Source organism: Hippoglossus stenolepis, chromosome 23, assembly GCF_022539355.2.
Source record: "Hippoglossus stenolepis isolate QCI-W04-F060 chromosome 23, HSTE1.2, whole genome shotgun sequence".
Classification (NCBI taxonomy): domain Eukaryota; kingdom Metazoa; phylum Chordata; class Actinopteri; order Pleuronectiformes; family Pleuronectidae; genus Hippoglossus; species Hippoglossus stenolepis.
The window spans coordinates 4,588,489-4,607,579 of NC_061505.1; the positions used below are offsets into that span (position 1 = coordinate 4,588,489).

The following is a 19,091-nucleotide window of genomic DNA, read 5'->3' on the forward strand; positions in this document are numbered from 1 at the left end:
CACGCGAGGAATTAAAGAAATGAGTCAGTTGTGTTGTCAACAAGTAATTTTATTATAAATACATGTTTTCAGCTCAACTGTCTCAAAATTACATTTAACAGCCCAAGAAAACAATGAGTTACTTTGTGTAAAAATAGCCCTTTACTTCACTAGACCTCGCAGGTGACTGTGTATAACACTTTATATGATATATATATATATATATATATACTTTATCCTCCACAGTGAATGTGAAGCTTATGTGAATGTGAATACCAAGGATGTTTCAATGGTCACCCTTACTGCCAGTTTCGAGGATCTTCTCCCGTCCACTCAAACAATTAAAACCATGTTTGTCACCTTCCCCTATGATCAGAAAGGTGTCGCATGTATCTAAACACAAAACCCTTGTCTCGATATGTCAATTAAATAATTCTCTACTGTTCTGTTACAGAAACCGGAGGTGATTTCTTCAGAGATACATTTAATTGTTCTTTGTGAAATCAGTCAAGTCAGTTAAGAGTGAAATCCTGCCTTCAAGCACCCGGAGCCTTCATACATAAAACATATTACAGGGTGATGATTGACAGGTCAGAGAGCTGGGTCCAGCTCAGACCCAAGTGTTCTTTAGTCGAGGCCGAGCGGCGGCAGTGACCGGCCTGGATGAGTTCAAGTCAAGCCTCGGTTTGTGTGTCGTCGGTCTGCGGCAGCGTGTTGAAACCCAAACGTCTACTCTTCCTTGTCAATGTCCATTTCAGTCAGAACAGAAAAGCAAACCTTCTGGATCACCAGGCCAGATTTAGCTGAAAGAGGCAGAGACGAGAGAAAGGTTAGAGCAGCTTGTGCGTCTGTTGTCAACCTGCAAACAGCTGGATTCAGTCGTATAAAATGAGAAAATCCTGCGGGTCTCTTACCGATGAGGCGCCGCACCCACATTGGCCTCTTAGTGGCTGGCGTGTAGCAGCAGAGGAAGTAGACGGGCACTCCTGATAGGGCGATGCCGATTCCAATCAGGGAGTTGATGGTGTCGCTGTAGAGCGGCACGACCACGAGGAAGACGGTGAGGAGGCAGAAGATGATGGGGAAGAAGAGACTGAGCTGTGGGAGGGAGAGAGAAGGGAGAGTTGAGACGATGATCACCACGTCAGATAGGACAAAGACATGTTAAATTGGTACCATGCTAGAGCCCGACTGATTCAGTGGGTTGGGCGGTACGTTGGTATTGGTGTTGATGTGGGTGAAAACTTTTATTTCACATAATTAACAATGTTTGTTTGTTGACAGGATTGCGCAAACACTACACAACCGATTTCTATGAAAGTTTGTGGAGGGATGGGTCATGGACCAGGGAAAACCCCTTTCAATTTTGGTGAGGATCCGGATCAGGGGTCAGATTCAGAAATTCTCTTGCTGTGTACCTTAAACTTAAATTACCTTCAGTGGTCTCTTTCTGTCCGGCTGCTTCCAGCGCAGGTACAGCTGCCCCAGAATGGACAGACCCACAAAGAACCAGTAGCTGAAGCTGTAGTAGTTGATCAACCTGAAGACGTCTTCCACACACAGGTATATAAGAGCCATGACGCCCTGCAGAGACGTACGAGAAACAGTGAGTCAGACAGAGAAACGCGGGGATGAATGCGAAGACATTTAGACAATGGAGGACAAATGGATGGTGAAGGTTGACTAACATTGAAGAGCAGCGCAGGGACGGGTGTGTAACGGTGGACGTGGATCATGCACAGGTAGTCGGGGAGGTGGCCCTCTCTGGAGCCCACGAAGAACAACCTTTCAAAGACAAAAAAGATGCAACAGGGGGATGGAGATGAGTGACGCTGATGGACACGATGGGGTGGGGGGGGCACGAAATATTCAAATGTCGCTGATTCTCTCACCTGGACGAGGCCAGGATGGAGGCGTTGAGTCCTCCGAAGCAGGAAAGAGCCACGGCGAGGGGAATGGTCCAGTTCATTACGCCAAACACCTGGTCTGCAAACGTCTGGAGGGGAACGGGGGAAGAATCTTAGACGAAGCCGCACCTGAGCTGAAGAATACTATAAAGTATAAAGCTGAAGTAGCACAGGCACTCACCACAGCTACAGCGTCACTGTCTAAGATGGCATTCATGGGGAGGACGGCGTAGTACGCCACATTGGTCAGAATGTAGATCACAGTCACTATGGGCATGGAGATGGCGATGGCCAGTGGCAGGTTCCTGTAATTCACACACAGAAACAGCAGGGGGAAGCAGAACAGATGAGAGCGTTGAATATGAGAGCGGTGACGGGATGGAGTCCCCACGTCAGGAGGCGACGGACCCTGGGGTTGAGGGAAGGATGGGGAATGCTGGGATAAGGGTGGTGGTGGTGGTGGTGGGGGTGGTGAGGGGGGTGTTTGTCAGTTAATCTGCCTGGGAACTCTGGGAGAGGCTTGTGATCCAATCACGTGTGTAGTCCGCCTTCATTTGATCAGCTGTCAATCACAGCGAAAGGCTTAAACACGCACACACGGTTTCCTCGAGAAACATCACAACAAACTAGACTACGTTATATTTATCGTTTCCTACTTAACAGATCATCTCTTATTCACCGATGAGGACGATGCAACAGACGATCAAATCACAACCTGCAGCTTTATAATAACTTATAATCAGTAGGCGATGTGTAACTTTTTACGTGAAGCAGTACTGAGAGGATGATGATCAAAATGTGAGGCCCCCGTTTGAAATGAATAATTTTAATTACAGTGTTACAATGGTGCTAAGCTCATTCCTAAAGCTTCACCCTGCAGCACTGCGAGTAGATGTCACTTTTAGGAAATTAACAATTAATGATGTCCGTCATAATTTGTCTGTATTCAAGTTTCTACAATAATGTGCTCAACATGTGTGTTTATGGCTGTGTGTTGGTGTGTGTCCACCACCACTCCACCACTTTCCGTTTGTCCAGTACTTTGGTTTATAGCCCGTCTGCTAAACCAGTGCTTTGTGTTCAGTGTGTAAGAATCAATAACTATATTAAATATGTCTATCCTAAATAAACAGGATGCACCGTCCAGCTAATATGTGCAGTTATCTCCTGCCGTCCTCACCTCTCGGGGTTTTGAATCTCCTCTGTGACAAAGTTGAGGGTGTCCCATCCGGAGTAGGAGAACAGGGCCGAGTACAGAGCCAGAGCGATGTTCCCTGGGTCCTTAGACGAGCCGTAGAAAAGGTCCTCGAAGTTCTGAGTGTGACCTGGAAAAAAAAAAAAACGGCATTGTTCGATTATTATCAAATGATTTGAAGAATCCCTTTAATTCGCATTATCGTGATCGATGCCATCTAGGTATTTGTTTTAGTTGTGTTAAAATTGCAGTGTTGGGTATCGGGGAGGATTGAGAGTCAGCACCTTGTCCGATCCTCACCATGCCGGTGATGATGACGGCGATCAGAGCGATGACTTTGGCATAGGTGAAGAAGTCCTGGACCCTGGTGCCCCACTTCACATAGGCACAGTTCACAAAGGTCAGCAAACCTGAGAGAGACGAAACACAGCTCATAGATTACAAATGTGCATTCATTACTCTCTCTCACACACACACACACACACACACACACACACACACACACACACACACACACACACACACACACACACACACACACACACACACACACACACACACAGAGAACAAACGGTTGCTGTGTGAACTGAATGTGTGCCAGCGTGTGTCCGGGGAAGAGTTGGGCTGATTTAAGGAAACGCTGTTGCTGACTCAAGCAAACTGGCCTGTTGTTTTTCAGACGAGGAAACAGCTGAGTGCAGCACATACAACTTCACACACACACACACACACACACACACACACACACACACACACACACACACACACACACACACACACAAGCAGGTACACCCATGGAAGCGAGACTTGGGATTTATGCGACAGTTGTGAAACCAGCACTAATCTGATGACCTTGTATATTGAGGTGATGTGTGACCATGTCCACTTATTGACCAACAGTCTGAGCAGCTGATAGGAAAACTGCTCTCCCTCCTTCACCTGGAGCATCTCTGGTGAACTTGGAAAACATGTTGTTGTGCTTATCTGCCTTTGGCCTCTGGTCAGCGCATGATTCCCTGCTGCAGTTCATAAATATGGAGATAGTGAAGGCTCAGGTTGGCTGCTCATATCTTTAAATCATACTGGGATTGTTTTATCATATTTCTCTGAAAAGTAGAGTTTAAGGAGATTATGTTTTCACCCCTGTCTGTTTGTGAACGAGACTACACAAAAACTACTTAATGGTTATTCGCAAAACCTACTGGAAGGATAAAGGGCGGGTGAGGGAAGAAACCATAACATTTTGGCGTGGATCCAGAAAAGAGGGCGCATTATCAGACATGATTTCTCAGAGAAGAATTCCTTGGATCTTGATGACGAAATCAGGCACATTTAGAGGACTGATATCTATGAGTGTATGGAATTTGGTGCTTGATTGAAGGTGAGGGGCCTTCGTGGAGGCATGGGCTCTACTCAGTCATTCTAGTTTTTTAAATCCTCCTCCTGTCTCCTGAAGTCTTGTGGTTCCTGATGTAACAAGTTCCCCTGAAAAGCCCCCGCATGGACTTATCAGTCCACACAGACCTCCACACCACCCAGACGTTTGGAGAAAAGACCAACACAGGATTACATCACCGCCGTCAGCCGCAGTGAAGGGAGGTGAATCACAGCACTATCGTCTTCCACCTCATTGACAGGTGGAGGGTCATAACAAGTCCCTTCCCGGCAGGACGCCTCTTCAAACACAACAATTCACAGGGGCTCAGACGGAGGCAGCCGGCGATGGGCAGCGGAGAGGGGGACGGTGCCACACAGAAGTAGAGGCGTAGTGTGTTGACAGTGAAAGGATAGAAGGGTGGGAGGTGTGAGATCGGGTGTAGGAGGCTCGCTGGCTGGTAGCGGAGGTCAAACACGGTCCAGATGTGCAGGGAAATGGAGATCTTTAGAAAACCCATTCACTTGCTCTCTAACTGTGAACTCACGTGTGAATGTGAGACCTCGGCGCCGGATGTCAGCTGCTAAAGTACATACATAGTTTGAATGTAATGGAGAGAGTAAGTAGAAGTATTCAGTACTTTAAGAAAATACTTTTGCATTACTTTAACGTAATAATGCAAAACATTCTGACTCATTAAGTAAAAATTACATTCATGACATAGTAACTACTACAGTTTCTAAGTCAAGGTTATTTCTACCATTTTTGACTTTACAGTTGTGAGATGCTAAGTTATAATTATGAGTTAATGTGTCGAAATTTGTCAAAATTATAAGATGATTAATTAACAAATTTTGACTTAAATCTGTCATATTTATATTATAATAAAATACACCATAACAGGTTAAGTCCAGATCTATAAAGTCAGGATTATTAGATCGTAATTAAATTAAGACATACTCATAAACTGTTTAAAATTTGATTTACTGACCTATACTTTGGATTTAGTATGTCAAATAGTTTGCAAAAATAGGATGCACAAATTTACTTTTAACAATAATAGCATGAACACAATCTTGTTCTAATCTCCACCGTATCCGATTAGAATTGGGGGAACTACATCGCACAGCATTCCCTGGGAAGTAAAAACTTTTTTTTAAGGGAGACCTTCACTGAATGGAAGTGGAGTTTACTTCGGTTTAAACTGTGGCTCCTGTGCTGAGCTGTCAGTTTGCCTCTCAGGTCAGAGTGTCCCTGCAGTGAGGAGGACGAGTGACTGGCATTTATTCCAAGAGCAGGATAATAATATTTTCTTTTATCGTGTACCTGAGTTATTGCTTCATTAAGCTCTCTGTCTGCCTTTGGCCTTTTGCCTCAGCGTCTGGTTGCCTGAGTGTTGGTATTTCTTTGCCCCTGAAGTTGTGTGACCAGTCAAGTGAGGTTCTTGTTAGTTTGATTTATTCAGTTTGTAAGTTTAGCTCTTTCTCAGTGGCCTTGTGTTCAAAATACTTTGGGTTCTAATGTTGCCGCTACATGCATGGAGAGTTTCCAGGTCAGAAAAACATCTGTTTAAAGTTCACATATGACAAAATGCTTGAATTTCTTAATCTTAAGTAAGTAAAATGGCTTTTCCTACATTTGTAGGTTACTCACTTCCCTGTTTCGTCTGATGTCAGTGACTCTTTGTGCTGCAGACCTGCTGACTTCAGCTGTGGTGTCACCGTGTTTCACTTCTCTACGTCTCTAACGCTCAAGTGCTTTGTCTAAGATGTGAAAACGACTGGCCATGACAGATCATCACTGACTGTATGTGTCACGGATTCATCCATCATCCATCATCCATCATCCATCATCTTTTTTCCCTCTGTCACACACAAGCACAAACACTCTCCAGATGTGTACTTACATATACATGCAGCAGCCAGCATCCTGTTGGCCAGGTACGGAGCTATACAGGTGGGGAAAACGGGCTGCACCATGTAGTTGGAGAACGTGATGGCGATGACGGCCTGGCTGGTCGGCTCGATGATGAGCAGCGACGTCCACAGGCGGATGAAGGCCATGAAGCCCCCGAAGGCCTCCAGGATGTAGGCGTAGGAGGCCCCCGACTTGGTGATGGTGGTCCCCAACTCGGCGTAGCACAGGGCCCCGAACACGGAGAAGATCCCGCCAATGGTCCACACCACCAGAGAGAGGCCGTAGGAAGCGCTGTGGATGAGGACGCCCTTGGGCGAGACGAAGATCCCCGAGCCGATCATGTTGCCCACGATCAGGCAGACCCCGTTGAGGAGGGAGATCTCCTTCTTCAGCTTCATGGACTCTCCTGCGGGTTTTGACTTCGCAGACAGGGTGCCGCCATTCGTCTCCTCTTGTGTTGGGGCAGGGGCGTAGGACGCCATTGTTCGTGTTTCACCAGTTTATTAATCAAGTTTAAAAGTGTGGAGCTGTTCTCTGCCGATTGAGTCACAAACGAAGAGCTTTTCCTTTTCGAGGGGGACAAGTGATCTCTCAGTTATCTCTCATCACCTCCTGCCATCTGTGGAAGCAGAAACACACGGTCAGGTCAGCGATGCGGTTACCACGGAGACTCATTGCATTTGTGACAGAGAGCAGACGGCAAATACCCGTGTTGTTTCAATCCTGTCCGAAATCTAGTCAAACAAAGTTATATTTACATGTCGCAGGCGCTAATGTGGGAACAAATATGCAAAAAATCATAATACGGCACCGGTGTGGACACTAGTGGGTCTGAGAGCGGTTTTGTGGATTGCGGAGCCATTAGGCCCCACAGCAAATGGCCTTTTGAGGTTGAGTGTATTGACAGAGAGAGGGGGGAGCGGAGCAAACATGTGGCATGCCTAAAAAGACCGGTTCCTCGCTAGTAACCACAAGCTGAGGAAGAATTACGAGACTGAGACGCACATTCTGACTCACGGCCACCCAGCAATCCGCCGACACTGGCGTGCCCAGAGATATAGAGAGTGTCAGCAACGTGGCTGGTCACATGTTTTCCAAAGTTCATGATCCTCAGGAGTTTAATGATGCGACAGGCACATGTGAGGCAGCGTGTTCACTCACCTCCCTGCTTCAATAAGGCAGCGTCACTCTGCGTTATCAGGTTGCAACACTCTCATATCCTGATGATGAGGTTTTAAGTGAGAGAGAGTGCTTCCTCAATGCCAAGTATGACACGAGGGCTATCGACAAATAGGGCAAATCTGCTGAACACAGTTTTTTGGGTGAGAGGAACCCAGGATATATTAAGATTGTAGATACAGCGGTTGTTTCAAGGAGATTTCAATGACCTTTAAGCTCTTTCAGCTCAAGAATCTTCACGTTTCAACCAAATATATCCAAGTTTTAACCCAGCTGACTTAAAAAATGACCTCTGAGCTCCTCAAGCTTTTCTTGATGAGCAGAACCAAACGTGAGATTGATCAAATGAACCAAAAACAGAGACTCTGGTTGTGGAAAAACTTGAAATTCCCAGTAGCTCAGACAGATAGACTTAGATAGGAAGAACAATGAGCTCAAGATAGGAAACAGAAGAGGCTAAATAAGTAATTCAGAGGCAGAGATATGAGCTAACCGGGTTTCAACATGCACACGAACACAACTTTCTGTCGATTTAAGTGGGTGTCGGAGGACTTCACATTACCTTGAGGCAGCAGCAGCAGATCAGCAGCACGTGGGCTCATGAAGGACTGGGACTGTGGAAGGGTGCAAAGGAGAGAGGACAGTAGATGTAAGCGTCCCTGCGAATGATCAAACGTGAGCCGGAGACACTGAGAGTGCCCCCTGCCACAGAGCGAGAGCAAGGTCCAGGAGCTGCTGATAAGTCGTCCTTCCTGAGTTACTCAAGATTACATCCTGGATCCATAAAATGCTCTCTAATCAAGTGGCGAATCGGTCGGACAAATTTATGATCAAGTGGATTTGGTTTGGCTTTTATGGAATGTGGATTGAGACACTGACATGTCAGAGGAGAAAATCAGCTGGTTGCAGGATGTCCAGCTCCTACTTAGCCTTTACTGTAACAAAAATGAGTTTTCTGGTTTGACAATACTTCCTCCTAAAATAGTAAATAGGGTAAAAGTCCTCCGATCAGTCACTTCATTTGATCTCAATGAAGTAATTCAGTTTACAGATCTCCAAATACAAGTGGAATGACATCTATAAGACAATACATGATATACCACCAGTGTTATCTGGTATGAATCACAAGTTTAAAAGCAGCATTGAGCAGATACAGTGAAAGAAAAGCAGCTGTTGGTGTTTTCGGGGGGGGGGGTTGTTGGCGAGGTTCTCACCTTCTCCAGACGCGTCTCAGCTCCGTTTGCGGCAGGAGCAGTGTTCACTGATCACGAAAAAAGAAAAAGGTGGGATCTAAAATCAATTATTCACCATCTCCTCGCCAGCTCCTCTGTAATCTTCCTTCCTCTTTCACAGTTTTTCTCTCGGTTCTGATCCTTTCCGTGCGTCTTTACGCAGCGGTTTCCTGCTGTTCCTGCTCCGTGGTGTTCCACCTCTGCTCCTCAGCTGATGCACTTGTGGCTTTTATGCGCCACTTTTTCCCCCTCGACGCGTTTTACTACCGAGGAAACGAGTCAGACGGTGGGTGGGTGGGAGGTGTGAGGAGGGTTATCATCCCTGATGGATGGAGGATGATGGCAGCACTTTGATTAACGTCACATGGATGGTGCGGTGATTAGAGATGTTGTTATGCAAATACACTCTGAGTTGATTTAGTAAAACAACCATTAGTCCATACAATGATTCTTAATAGATGCATGAATGGTGGGAGGAAGATGTGTTTTCCATTGATGTGAGTGATGAATGCTTTCATAAATCTTGGTAAAAAACTCTGTGGAAGTGGTTTAATCTGCCTCTGAACAGCAGGACAACAATTCAAAAGCGCATTATACTGTACTGGGCAACTACCAATAATATAGATAATATAAAATTAAATAAACACAATATTGTTTCCGTGTAAGACGGAATAATAAAGTAATAATTCAGTGAGTTTCATACAAAATTATCAAATTTATGTTGCAAATACTTCATTTATTGGATTTCAAAACTATGGACCATGGCTCCATCTTGTGGATTTTTAAAATAGCACATGGATTTATGAGTGTCTCTCTTACTGACATCTGTATAACTTTAAATAGATTTTTAGGAATATGAACTATATCATAAAACATCGCCACATTGTGTTTTTCAGGAGCCAAAATCTATTTGACTTCACTTAGACTTTATTCTGATGTTATATATATACATATGTATACATAGGTATTTGTGTCCTTTGTAACAGTTGTAGACATGCAGCTATAGGGACATTTTAAGTCTTTATTCACGTGCAGTATTGTTTCACATGTAGAGCCGCTGATAAAAACATTAACAGACACTTGTATTTGTTTTAAACAACATAATCTGCCTCACATTTCATATATTAAATCTTTACATTGTGCTCAGAAATGCTAAAGGACTAAATAAAATGTTTTGATTTCAGATTTTGCTTTAAAACAAATACAAAAATTATCTGATAAGCGAATTAATTCCAAAAAACAGGTAACAAACCCCACCACTGATCTGGAGATGTATTTATATTTCAGTTAAATGGAATTTAATTACCAAACATCTGATTAATTAAAGGTTGATGTGGGATAAACAACTGATTGTTGTTCCTTTAAAGTCCTTCCACTAAAGATTCAGGTTTCATGACCTTTCACACCTTCAGCAGCGTTTGTCCTTCTCACTGAAGATGACTGATTGATTAATGCTTATTGACGAGTGACGAATGTGTTTCCTGTGATCAAAGTCTGCAGCCATCACCTGTGGACTTTTGTCTGCACCTCGCCCTCTTTACGTTTTTTCCTAAACTATTAAATAGACATACTTTTTTTTAAAGTCCTTTTTTGATTGAGACACATCCCTTGTTGCTCGTGAACGCATGTGGACAAACTTCTCACACATGGCTCCTTTCACTCCCTTTGTCCTGCTTTCTGCCCTGGCCATTCTTGTCCTCGGTTACTGGTTGTCATGGTTTCAGGAGCCCCATGTAAGCTAAAAAACTGGAGGGATTAAAGGCGGCCATTTTGGGGACAGCTGGGCCAGGTTGGTCCTTGTTGCCCCCTGTCCCGCTCCCAGTCACTCTGGGGGGAAGAGGGATGGCATTGTGTGAGGATTAGAGCTTCCTGTGTGTCAGCTCATTACACGGGGTGTGAGAGGGGGAGTACAGGGGTGATGGGGTGAGTAGAAAGAGTGAGGGAGAGAAATGAAAGAGAAAATGAAAGAGAGTGCGTATGAAAGAGAGTATGACACAGGGAGGGGAGGGAGGGAGGTGGCGGCCTCTACAGCTGCACCCTCAATCACACTCATACAGGCTCTGATTATCCTTTTCACACACGCGCACACACACACACACACACACACACAGTACTGGGGAACTGAAACATATTAAAAAGACACTGAGGGCAAAAAAAGGCAGAATTAAGAGACAGCTCGCCAGCGTCCCCAGACAAAGGACTCCCCCGAATCCCAGAGCTGGAACAAACATGAGAAAGCTGAGCGTACATGCAGGCGCACACAGAGGACGAGTCATGCAAACAGAATACTGAAGCAGATAATTGAATTCACAGGCTCAAACTGAACCCCACACAAGTACGAGAAAAAATAATCTCCACAGACGAGCAACACACAGGTCTCCTCTTCACATCGCCATTGTTTTATTTATCTTTTACACATCACATTCGGGAATCATGGGAACATACTGTGTCATTGCTACAAACAAAAACAAAAATTGGGGTTTACACAGGGTCAAAGCAAAGCATACAAATCCTAAACTGGGCTAAGCAGGAATGCGGTGAGTGCAGACAATTTCTGCAGGAGACGAAAACTCTCAAGTGCTTTGAGAGGGGGTAAAGAGGGGGTGGTGGTTATAACAGACGGGGCTCATCCTTGTTGTCGGCGTGACGCTGCAGATCAACAACAATAGAAACATTTACAATCATCAGTATGAATAAGGTCATTTGCTGCTAGGAAAGTGTACAGCTGTAGATACAGTACTGATAATCTAACACAATCATCGCCATCATCATCATTATTATTATCATCATTATCTTGGTTATCTTCATTGCTAGCATGCGTTTGCTCCAGTGGATGTTTCGGCAGCACAGGACACAGGACACAGTGCAACTCACAGTGCAACGCACATCAGAAACATGCGCTCAGCAGCATCACATTTAAAAAAAAAAGAAATTAGAAAGTAACAAAAAAAAGGCATAAAACATAACCGCAGCTCATATTTACAAACTTTGGCCATTTCTAATTTGGCCTGTTTTGGTATGGAGTTCAGGATGCTCAGTTCAAGACTCTGGACCCTCCACTGTGTGTGTGTGTGTGTTTTTTTTTAAATCAGCTTCACGCTGAAGTAGGTGTCAGCAAAAAATGAATTCTCATCATGACAACGCTGTGTAAGAGTGTAAGATAAGGCCTCACTGTGGTCTTTGAAATACAAAAAAAATACATACCTAAAATACTACATTCAAAAGTCTCTTGTAATTGTGCTACAATATAAACTAGATCTATTTGCCTAATACAAAAAGGTACACATGAACTTGAATTAATAACTCTAAAAACAAAATCTAATCCAACAAAAAAAAAAATACATTCCCTTGTCAGGACCCTTGAAAATCTTACTGCAGCCATTCGACAATAATAACTACACAGTAGCGTCCATAGGCTCGTCCGCCACTTCAGAGCCAACACTGATTGGTAGAGGATCTGCGCTGTCACCTTTCTTGGGGGATTCAGCCAATCCCTGCTTATCATCTTGCTGTGTCGGGTTCTTATTGGTTGAATGTGAGCTGTGATCCTCTGCAATGTCATTGTCATTGGTCTGGGCAGGGGTGGGGGTGCTGGTCAAGGCTCCAGGGTGAGTTTTCATATGTCCCTGTTGGAGAAAGAAACAACACAACAGACGTTTACACACGAGTCCAAAAGTACAAAAAAATTAATAATAAAAACACCATTTAAATATCTGCCAGGTACAATATCAAAATCACTGAGTTAAGATTAAGCGCGTTATTGACTCTTACCTTAAGTCCACTCCGGCTGGCATATGCCTTTCCACAGTGGGTACAGCTGTAGGGTTTGTCTGAGCGGGGGGGTTGGCTCTGTGGTGCTGCTGCTGGGGCAGAGGGCTCTGGGCTCTCTGAAGGCTTTTCTGGAACACTGTTACCCTCCTCCCCTGCAGTGTCTTTGTCCACCTCTGGATCCAACGCTGGCAAAGGCTCTCTGGGCGTGGTTGTCTCCCCCCCCTTCCCTTTACTCTCCTGTGGGCTTTGTGGTACACTTCCACAGGCCTCGTCTCCTTCTGGGACAGCTTTGGGGCTGGCAGGAGGGGTGAGTGCAGGTGAGGTATTTGCAGCTTGGGGTTTTGGGGTAGAATCCGTGGCAGTCGTGGGTTCGTCTGTGGCGTTGGCTTCATCAACACTAACCTCTTTCTGCGGTGTATCATTTTCTACCCTAGGCTTCGAGACACAGAGAGAAAGAGGGGTGTCCTCTGCCTCTTCATTCATTACAGCTGACTGAGAGCTAGCTATGGGTGCTTTGAAAGGGCTGTTGCTGCCCAGGTCAGTGTGGGTCTCTTCTTCTGAGCTGTTCATGCCACCATCAGCTGGGGCGTTGTCTCCCAGACGCAGGGGGTCTTCAGCTCCTGCTGTGGGGGGATTACGGGTCATGGGTGGACTGACACTGGGTGTCGAGCCCTCAGTTTCCTCTGTCTTCACAGTAGTAACATCAGCAGCTGTGGATTGTTTAGAAGTGGACCCTAACTTGAGCACATCATTTGACAACTTGGAGCCTATTGTTAAAGCCAAGGGAAGGAGTTGTTGGCCTTTAGATGGGGAGCTGATGGCGTTGTTCTCACCATCATCGAATACGGCACTTTCTGTTTCTGCACCATCTTCAGGTGGCATGTCTTCATCAGGTGGTATTTGCCCTCCCAGGTGCAAACGAATGTGATGCTGAAGAACCAAGGCATTTGTAAATTTGCGTGGGCACAGCGGGCAGGAGTTCAGGGCCCGGGCATTTGGCGGTCTTGCACGATGAGTGGCCAAGTGAGCCCTTAAGCTACCCTTCGTGGAGAAGGAGCGTCCACACAGCTTACAAGGGAATGGACGCTCTCCCAGATGTGTGGCCTGGTGCAAACGCAGAGCTCTGGGGCAGCTGAGGACACGCAAGCAGACACCACACTGGTTAGGAACCTGGGTACTAGGCATAGAAGGGGCGGTGGTGGTAGTTGATGTGCCCGAACCTGAGAAGCCCTGACTGGTCACCAGTCCTGCAATAGTGGCACTTGGGCTCAGGCCGAGTGCGGCCAACATTTCCCTGCGATAGGCACTGGAGGTGGTGGTCAGGTCATGACCATACGTGTCCCTATTGGCTTCAGCAAGCGTTTGTGCGGAGGTGGATGAAGAAGAGGCAGAGAAAGAGGAGGAAGAACCTCCTTTCTCGAGTTTCTGGACCAGCCGCTGCAACTTGGAGGTGTCAGAGGTCTGGGTAGAGGTGTTGGGAGAGGATGAGGAGGGAGACGAGGTTGATGGTTTGGGGAAAGGTGGAAAGGGGAAGGGTAGCTGATGAGAAGTGAGGTGGGAGGTGGATGGGTGGCCCGGAGGCCGCAGAAGTGCAAGGTGATGAGGGGTAGTACCTCCAGGGAATAGTATCTTAGGGAGGTGGGCCAGCTGGGAGTATGGGGAGGTTGTATGTAGGGCAGAGTGAGGAGGTGTGTTTTCATCAAAACGCTGCTGCTTTGCACCTTTAAAGTGGTTTCCCATGGAGGAGGAAGATGAGGAAGAGGAAGACAGTAGAGTGCCTGATGCACTGGCAGCGGCTGCAGCTGAAGCTCTGTTCAGCTGTAGCAGTGAATGAGCCGTGGACAGCAGCGCCATGTCCACCGTGGGGGGCAGAGGTAGAGAGGAAGGGGAGGGCCGAGTGGATGCACCAGGTAGGAATCCTAAAGACATGCTCTCTGTCATTCCAGGAACGCTGCCTTTCACTGCATTAAATGGCTCGTCATCATCAGCACGCCGTTTTCTCCTTCTCTGGATGGCTACAGGAGGAGCCAGCATTTGCTCAGACAGGGCTGGGGGCAACAGGGAGAGGGACAGCTCTGGGTTCTGCTCTCTGTGTCGCAGGAAATGAGCTTTGAGGTTCCCTCTGGTTGTAAAACGGCTCAAGCAGACTGGACACTGGTAGGGCCTTTCACCTGTGTGTGACCTCAGATGGATCTGGAGGGACGAATCACTGCTCAGCACTTTCCCACAATAACGGCAGACATGCTGAGGGCGTCCAGCTAAGGCGGCAGCGGCGTTGGCCTGTAGTTCCTGGGAAAGGCTGGTGGTGGGAAGTGGAGGAGTAGGGAAGCTGACACCGTTGCTGTGGCTGAATGAGGAAGTGTTCGACGATTTCTCATGGAGGTAGCGTGGCGTTAGGCCCAGTGATAAGGACAGTGGGTGTAGGGAGGCCACAGACGAGCTGATAGAGGATAAAATAGATGAGGAAGAAGAGGAAGGTATTGAGGAAGTGGTAGAGGAGGATGAAGCTCTGCTGCCAATAACGTGTGAAGCACCTGATTTGGAGATGGCTGACTTGGGGAAGAGGGAAGATGGAAGGCCTGTCAAATATGATGAGGCTGTGGTCACTGGAGTAGCAGTGGAAGGGTGTGTTGGTGATGAACACACTGCTCCTGTAGACTTCTGGTTTCTTTCTGAACCATTGGGCTGTGCGTTAACATCTTGTCCAAAGACAGCCCCTCCGAGCCTCAGAACCTGCCGACAGATCTCCTCTGTTATCTGCATCTGGTGGATTTGCCTCTGCTGTAAAACCCTCAGCTCCTCTAGGAGTACAGCCAGGGTCGGAGGCACCTGGATCTGTCCCTGCATCCCCGGAGAGATGGAGGACAGCTGCTGACCTGGACTGGTGCTGTCCCGGGCAGGCAGCGCAAACTGAGAGGATGTGGAGGAGGACGAGGAGGAGGTAGTGGTGGTGGCCGAGCTGCCCATTGGTGGGGAGGTCATGGTGGAGTGAGAATTTCCTTGGTGGGACAGGCTGTGTGAACCTGAGGTTTGACCAAGGGGAGGAGGCGAGTGAGTCTGGGAAGACAGCGAGGGGTGAGGAAAGTCTGGGGAAAGGGAAGAGTGGGTGTTGGGGAGGGATGTGGTGAAGGGGGCGATGTGGCTGGGCCAGTGGGGAGGAGGCGAGCTCTCGCTGGGTAAGGAGGGCGCGTGGAGCCCACCGGGGGATGGGCGAGGGGCCAGAGGCGGCTGGCAGTCCTGGAGAGAGGTGGGGGATGAGGATGATGATCCTGATGACGTCACTTCAGAGCCCAGAGATGTGGACGGTGACTTCATTCCCAGGTGGTCATCTGAGGATTGACAAAAAAAAAAAAAAAGGATGCTCAGAACTTTGTAAAAATCTGAAAACCTGTGTGTTTCATTGTATGAACATTGTTGTGCAGGATGTTTTCAAATAACTAAGGACGCAAATCCTTTAAAACGTTTTGCCTCTGTTACAAACTTTGTTTATATAATTGTTTCCAGTTGCTGTTTACAAATTTAGTTTTGAGATTTGTGTGCAGAACGAGAAGATCCTGTTCCACCTTCACAAGAAATGCCTGCTAGGAAATGGCCTTGAACAAGCAAATAAACAAGTGGAAGAAACTCTGCAGTCTATGAGTCTTTGTAATGTCTCGTCTCAATCTGTGTTCTCCGCAGCAAAACTCCTCAAACATCTTGCACACACAAAAAAGCTTACAGACCACCTTGTTGCTACGGCAACACATTTTAGAGGACAATGGGCATCACCAAGACAACCCATAACCCCTCTTAACCCACCCCCTCCCTGTAGCAGTTACGTCTTTCATCTCCCTATTCACCCATCCCCCCTTACGTCACAGTGGAGGTCAAGGGTCAGGCCACGCTAAGGGTTCTGGGCACTGTCCAGACACTCTGATTGGTCAACTAATCTGACCTCTGCCGCTCAGGGGTCAAATTCTTTCAGAATCTTGAGCACAGAGTGAGAAAGAGTAAAAGAAAAAGAAGGGGGAGGGTAACAACAATGGAGAGACAAACTAACTATTCCCTCCTGGAGAGATATAGTGATGGAATGAAAGACTGTACCTCAGTGGAATTCCTTCCCTGTGACTTATAAACAAACCTGAACCTGCAGGCCACACATAAATAAATCTAAACTTCCACTTTCATTTGTGGAAGTTTACCTGCAGAGACTCTAACATGCATGCACTTGAAGCTATGTCCCATTGCAGCACAGTACAAGTGCGAGAGCAATCTCTCTATCCCCTCTCAATCTTTTTTCCCATCCACCCCCCAACTGTGAAGGAGTATACAGTCAATAGGGCTGGAGGGGGGGAGGAAGAGGGAGAAAGGAGGGGGGGAGGAAGGTATTGAGGAGGTGGAAAGTGGGGGGGGAGAGGGGTGCATGAGGAAGAAAAGCATGGACGAAGAGCAAAAGAAGAAGAGAATAGCAGGGTGGAAGATTAATCTTGACCAAAAACACTGTCTTCCCTTCCCCCCACCCATGCACCTTATTGTTAACAAATAAGAGGGAGCTCTATGCTAATCAAAGACCTCCAGCAGTCAGCACTGAGCAGCCTGTTGGTTTCCTGGAGGACGCCCTGCACATGAAAATGGCCACAGATGTATGTTAGTTAATCCTCCTCTATTCACTTCACAGGGACAAGTTTATTGGCCCGACCAAAGTGCCCACGGCCTCCATTTAGTGGGGCCCATAGCTGTGAGTGAATAAGCAGGATGGGGGCTTCAGCAGTTGACAAAACTTTTTTTTTTAAATGCGTTAAATCAGGTGCGTTTGCAGGAATGTGGCCACGCACGGGCCTGCGTGAAACCAAAGAGAAGCAGTCACACACGCAACATGCAACACAAACCCCAAACATTTGATTCTGTAAAGTTTCGTTCTGACTTCAAATGAAATCCACATGCAGGTTTCTCTTGGACACGCAGCTTCCCCTTTGAATGAATCGAAGGCTAAAAACACATGCGCGCACGCAAAGCGGTGTTTCTTACCGTGAGCGAGCAGCCGTGGGCCACCCAGGTCCGCGTTAACGAGATGCTGGGGTCGCTTCTGTTTCCGGCGTGACATGATTCACGGCGACTCAGTCACACAGAGAGGGGGGCATCCGTGGGTCGAATGGCACAAGGCACGGGGGTTTTGCGCACTTGGAACGCGCTCCTGGAAGCATCCGCGCGTCCAAAGTTCCTCTGGTGTTTTAAAAAAAAAAAAAAAAAAGTTCCTTTCATAAAAATAATGAAATCGAAATGTAAATAAAAATCAATTCGAGTGTCGAGAGAGCGGTCTGCTGTGGGAGACGCGCGACAGAGAGGATTTAGAAAGGTGTGTGGAAACCCGCAGGTCTGCACCGTGTCAGATGAATCTGCCGTGTGTGTGTGGCTGTTTTCTAAAGTCTCTTCTCCCCCAAAAAACTTGTCCAATTTGCGCCCCTCCTCTCCCACTCCTGCCCCGCTCTGCATGCACATACAGGACACACACACACTCACGCTCTCACACACCATATACATACACACACACACACACACACGAACACACACACACACGCCATACACACTCATACACACAGAACCACTCCTTGTTCCTCACTGATATTTGCATTTCAATGGCGTGTAACACAGCCTCCCCGGTCCTCTCTCTTTCTCTGTCTGCCCAGCTTTATTTTGTCTTTACACACTCACAGCAGCTATAAACTTCCAATATGACAATGAGGTGTCAAAGCTGCTGGACGCAGAGGGAAACCAATTAAAAGTGGGGTAAGAATTGACTGTTTGTTTGCTGGATGTGATACATGTTTTAAATCATTGCAGGATAAAACACATCATGGGTTGAAATCAACATGCAACATGTATGTAAGAAGTCTAACAGGTGACATCTGTTCAGGGCCCCTCAGGTGTCCTGTGCTTTATAATCCTATAAAAGATCATGTGGTTATAATAATTGACTGGCAGGTGCACGCCTCCATTTGCAAAAGTCACAAAAAAAAAATCCATGATCCCAGCTGTTATTTGGCCAAACGTGGCGTGTGCAGGCAATATTTCTACGCTTTGATTTCTATAGGGCCAATTATCAACAACAGTGCAGTGAGTGGCTGCTGTCTGCAAGTGGGGCCACACAGCATCCACACATGCATGCATGTATTTCGTGTGTTATCACCAGCCGCATAATAAACCCCCTCCCTCCCTCCCTCCCAGCCCCCCAAAAAAGCATCTTACACTGGAGCTCTATTTAAAAGGCAGAGAATAGATGGGAATCTTTGACAATGGCGTGCTGGACACAGTTGAGTGAGCATCTCCCCTCTCGCACTATGAACCCCCGGATCCACTGCTGCACAGCACAATGCCCCTCTTTCACCCCCTGCCTTTACTCCTGTACCACGTGGAGAAATGGATAAAAGAGAGAGAGAGAAAAGGGGGGAGGAGGAGTAGGAGGGCCATATTTAAGTTGGTGTCTCACATTATACATATATCCACTCAGAGGCCGCGGGTAAGAAAACAGGGCTTTATTTGAGTTGTGGGAATATTTA

General features: G+C 46.7%; 2 protein-coding genes across 2 annotated transcripts; both read right to left on the minus strand.

The window, feature by feature from the left end:
• Positions 1–31: 31 nt before the first annotated feature.
• Positions 32–9,018, minus strand: slc7a7 (solute carrier family 7 member 7). Its single transcript, XM_035149262.2, has 11 exons — positions 8,767–9,018; positions 8,115–8,166; positions 6,363–6,992; positions 3,366–3,491; positions 3,067–3,211; positions 2,068–2,191; positions 1,872–1,975; positions 1,668–1,764; positions 1,414–1,563; positions 894–1,077; positions 32–782 (listed from the first exon to the last, which is right to left on the minus strand). Exons 3-11 carry the CDS (start codon positions 6,853–6,855, stop codon positions 709–711), a joined length of 1,497 nt encoding a protein of 498 aa, XP_035005153.2. The 5' UTR covers positions 6,856–6,992; positions 8,115–8,166; positions 8,767–9,018; the 3' UTR covers positions 32–708.
• A 2,360-nt stretch (positions 9,019–11,378) lies between these two features.
• Positions 11,379–18,196, minus strand: si:ch211-212k18.5 (sal-like protein 2). Its single transcript, XM_035148332.2, has 3 exons — positions 17,563–18,196; positions 12,556–15,884; positions 11,379–12,410 (listed from the first exon to the last, which is right to left on the minus strand). Exons 1-3 carry the CDS (start codon positions 17,636–17,638, stop codon positions 12,180–12,182), a joined length of 3,636 nt encoding a protein of 1,211 aa, XP_035004223.2. The 5' UTR covers positions 17,639–18,196; the 3' UTR covers positions 11,379–12,179.
• Between the last annotated feature and the right edge of the window lie 895 nt (positions 18,197–19,091).

Coding starts and splice junctions, on each gene's coding strand:
- slc7a7 (XM_035149262.2), bottom strand. CDS start 6,855: ATGGCGTCCTACGCCCCTGCCCCAACACAAGAGGAGACGAATGGCGGC. Junction 3,212..3,365: donor CATGGTGAGGATCGGACAAG/GTGCTGACTCTC, acceptor TTTTTTTTCCAG/GTCACACTCAGAACTTCGAG. Junction 783..893: donor GTGGGTGCGGCGCCTCATCG/GTAAGAGACCCG, acceptor TGCCTCTTTCAG/CTAAATCTGGCCTGGTGATC.
- si:ch211-212k18.5 (XM_035148332.2), bottom strand. CDS start 17,638: ATGTCACGCCGGAAACAGAAGCGACCCCAGCATCTCGTTAACGCGGAC. Junction 15,885..17,562: donor CCCACGGCTGCTCGCTCACG/GTAAGAAACACC, acceptor GTCAATCCTCAG/ATGACCACCTGGGAATGAAG. Junction 12,411..12,555: donor CCAGCCGGAGTGGACTTAAG/GTAAGAGTCAAT, acceptor TTTCTCCAACAG/GGACATATGAAAACTCACCC.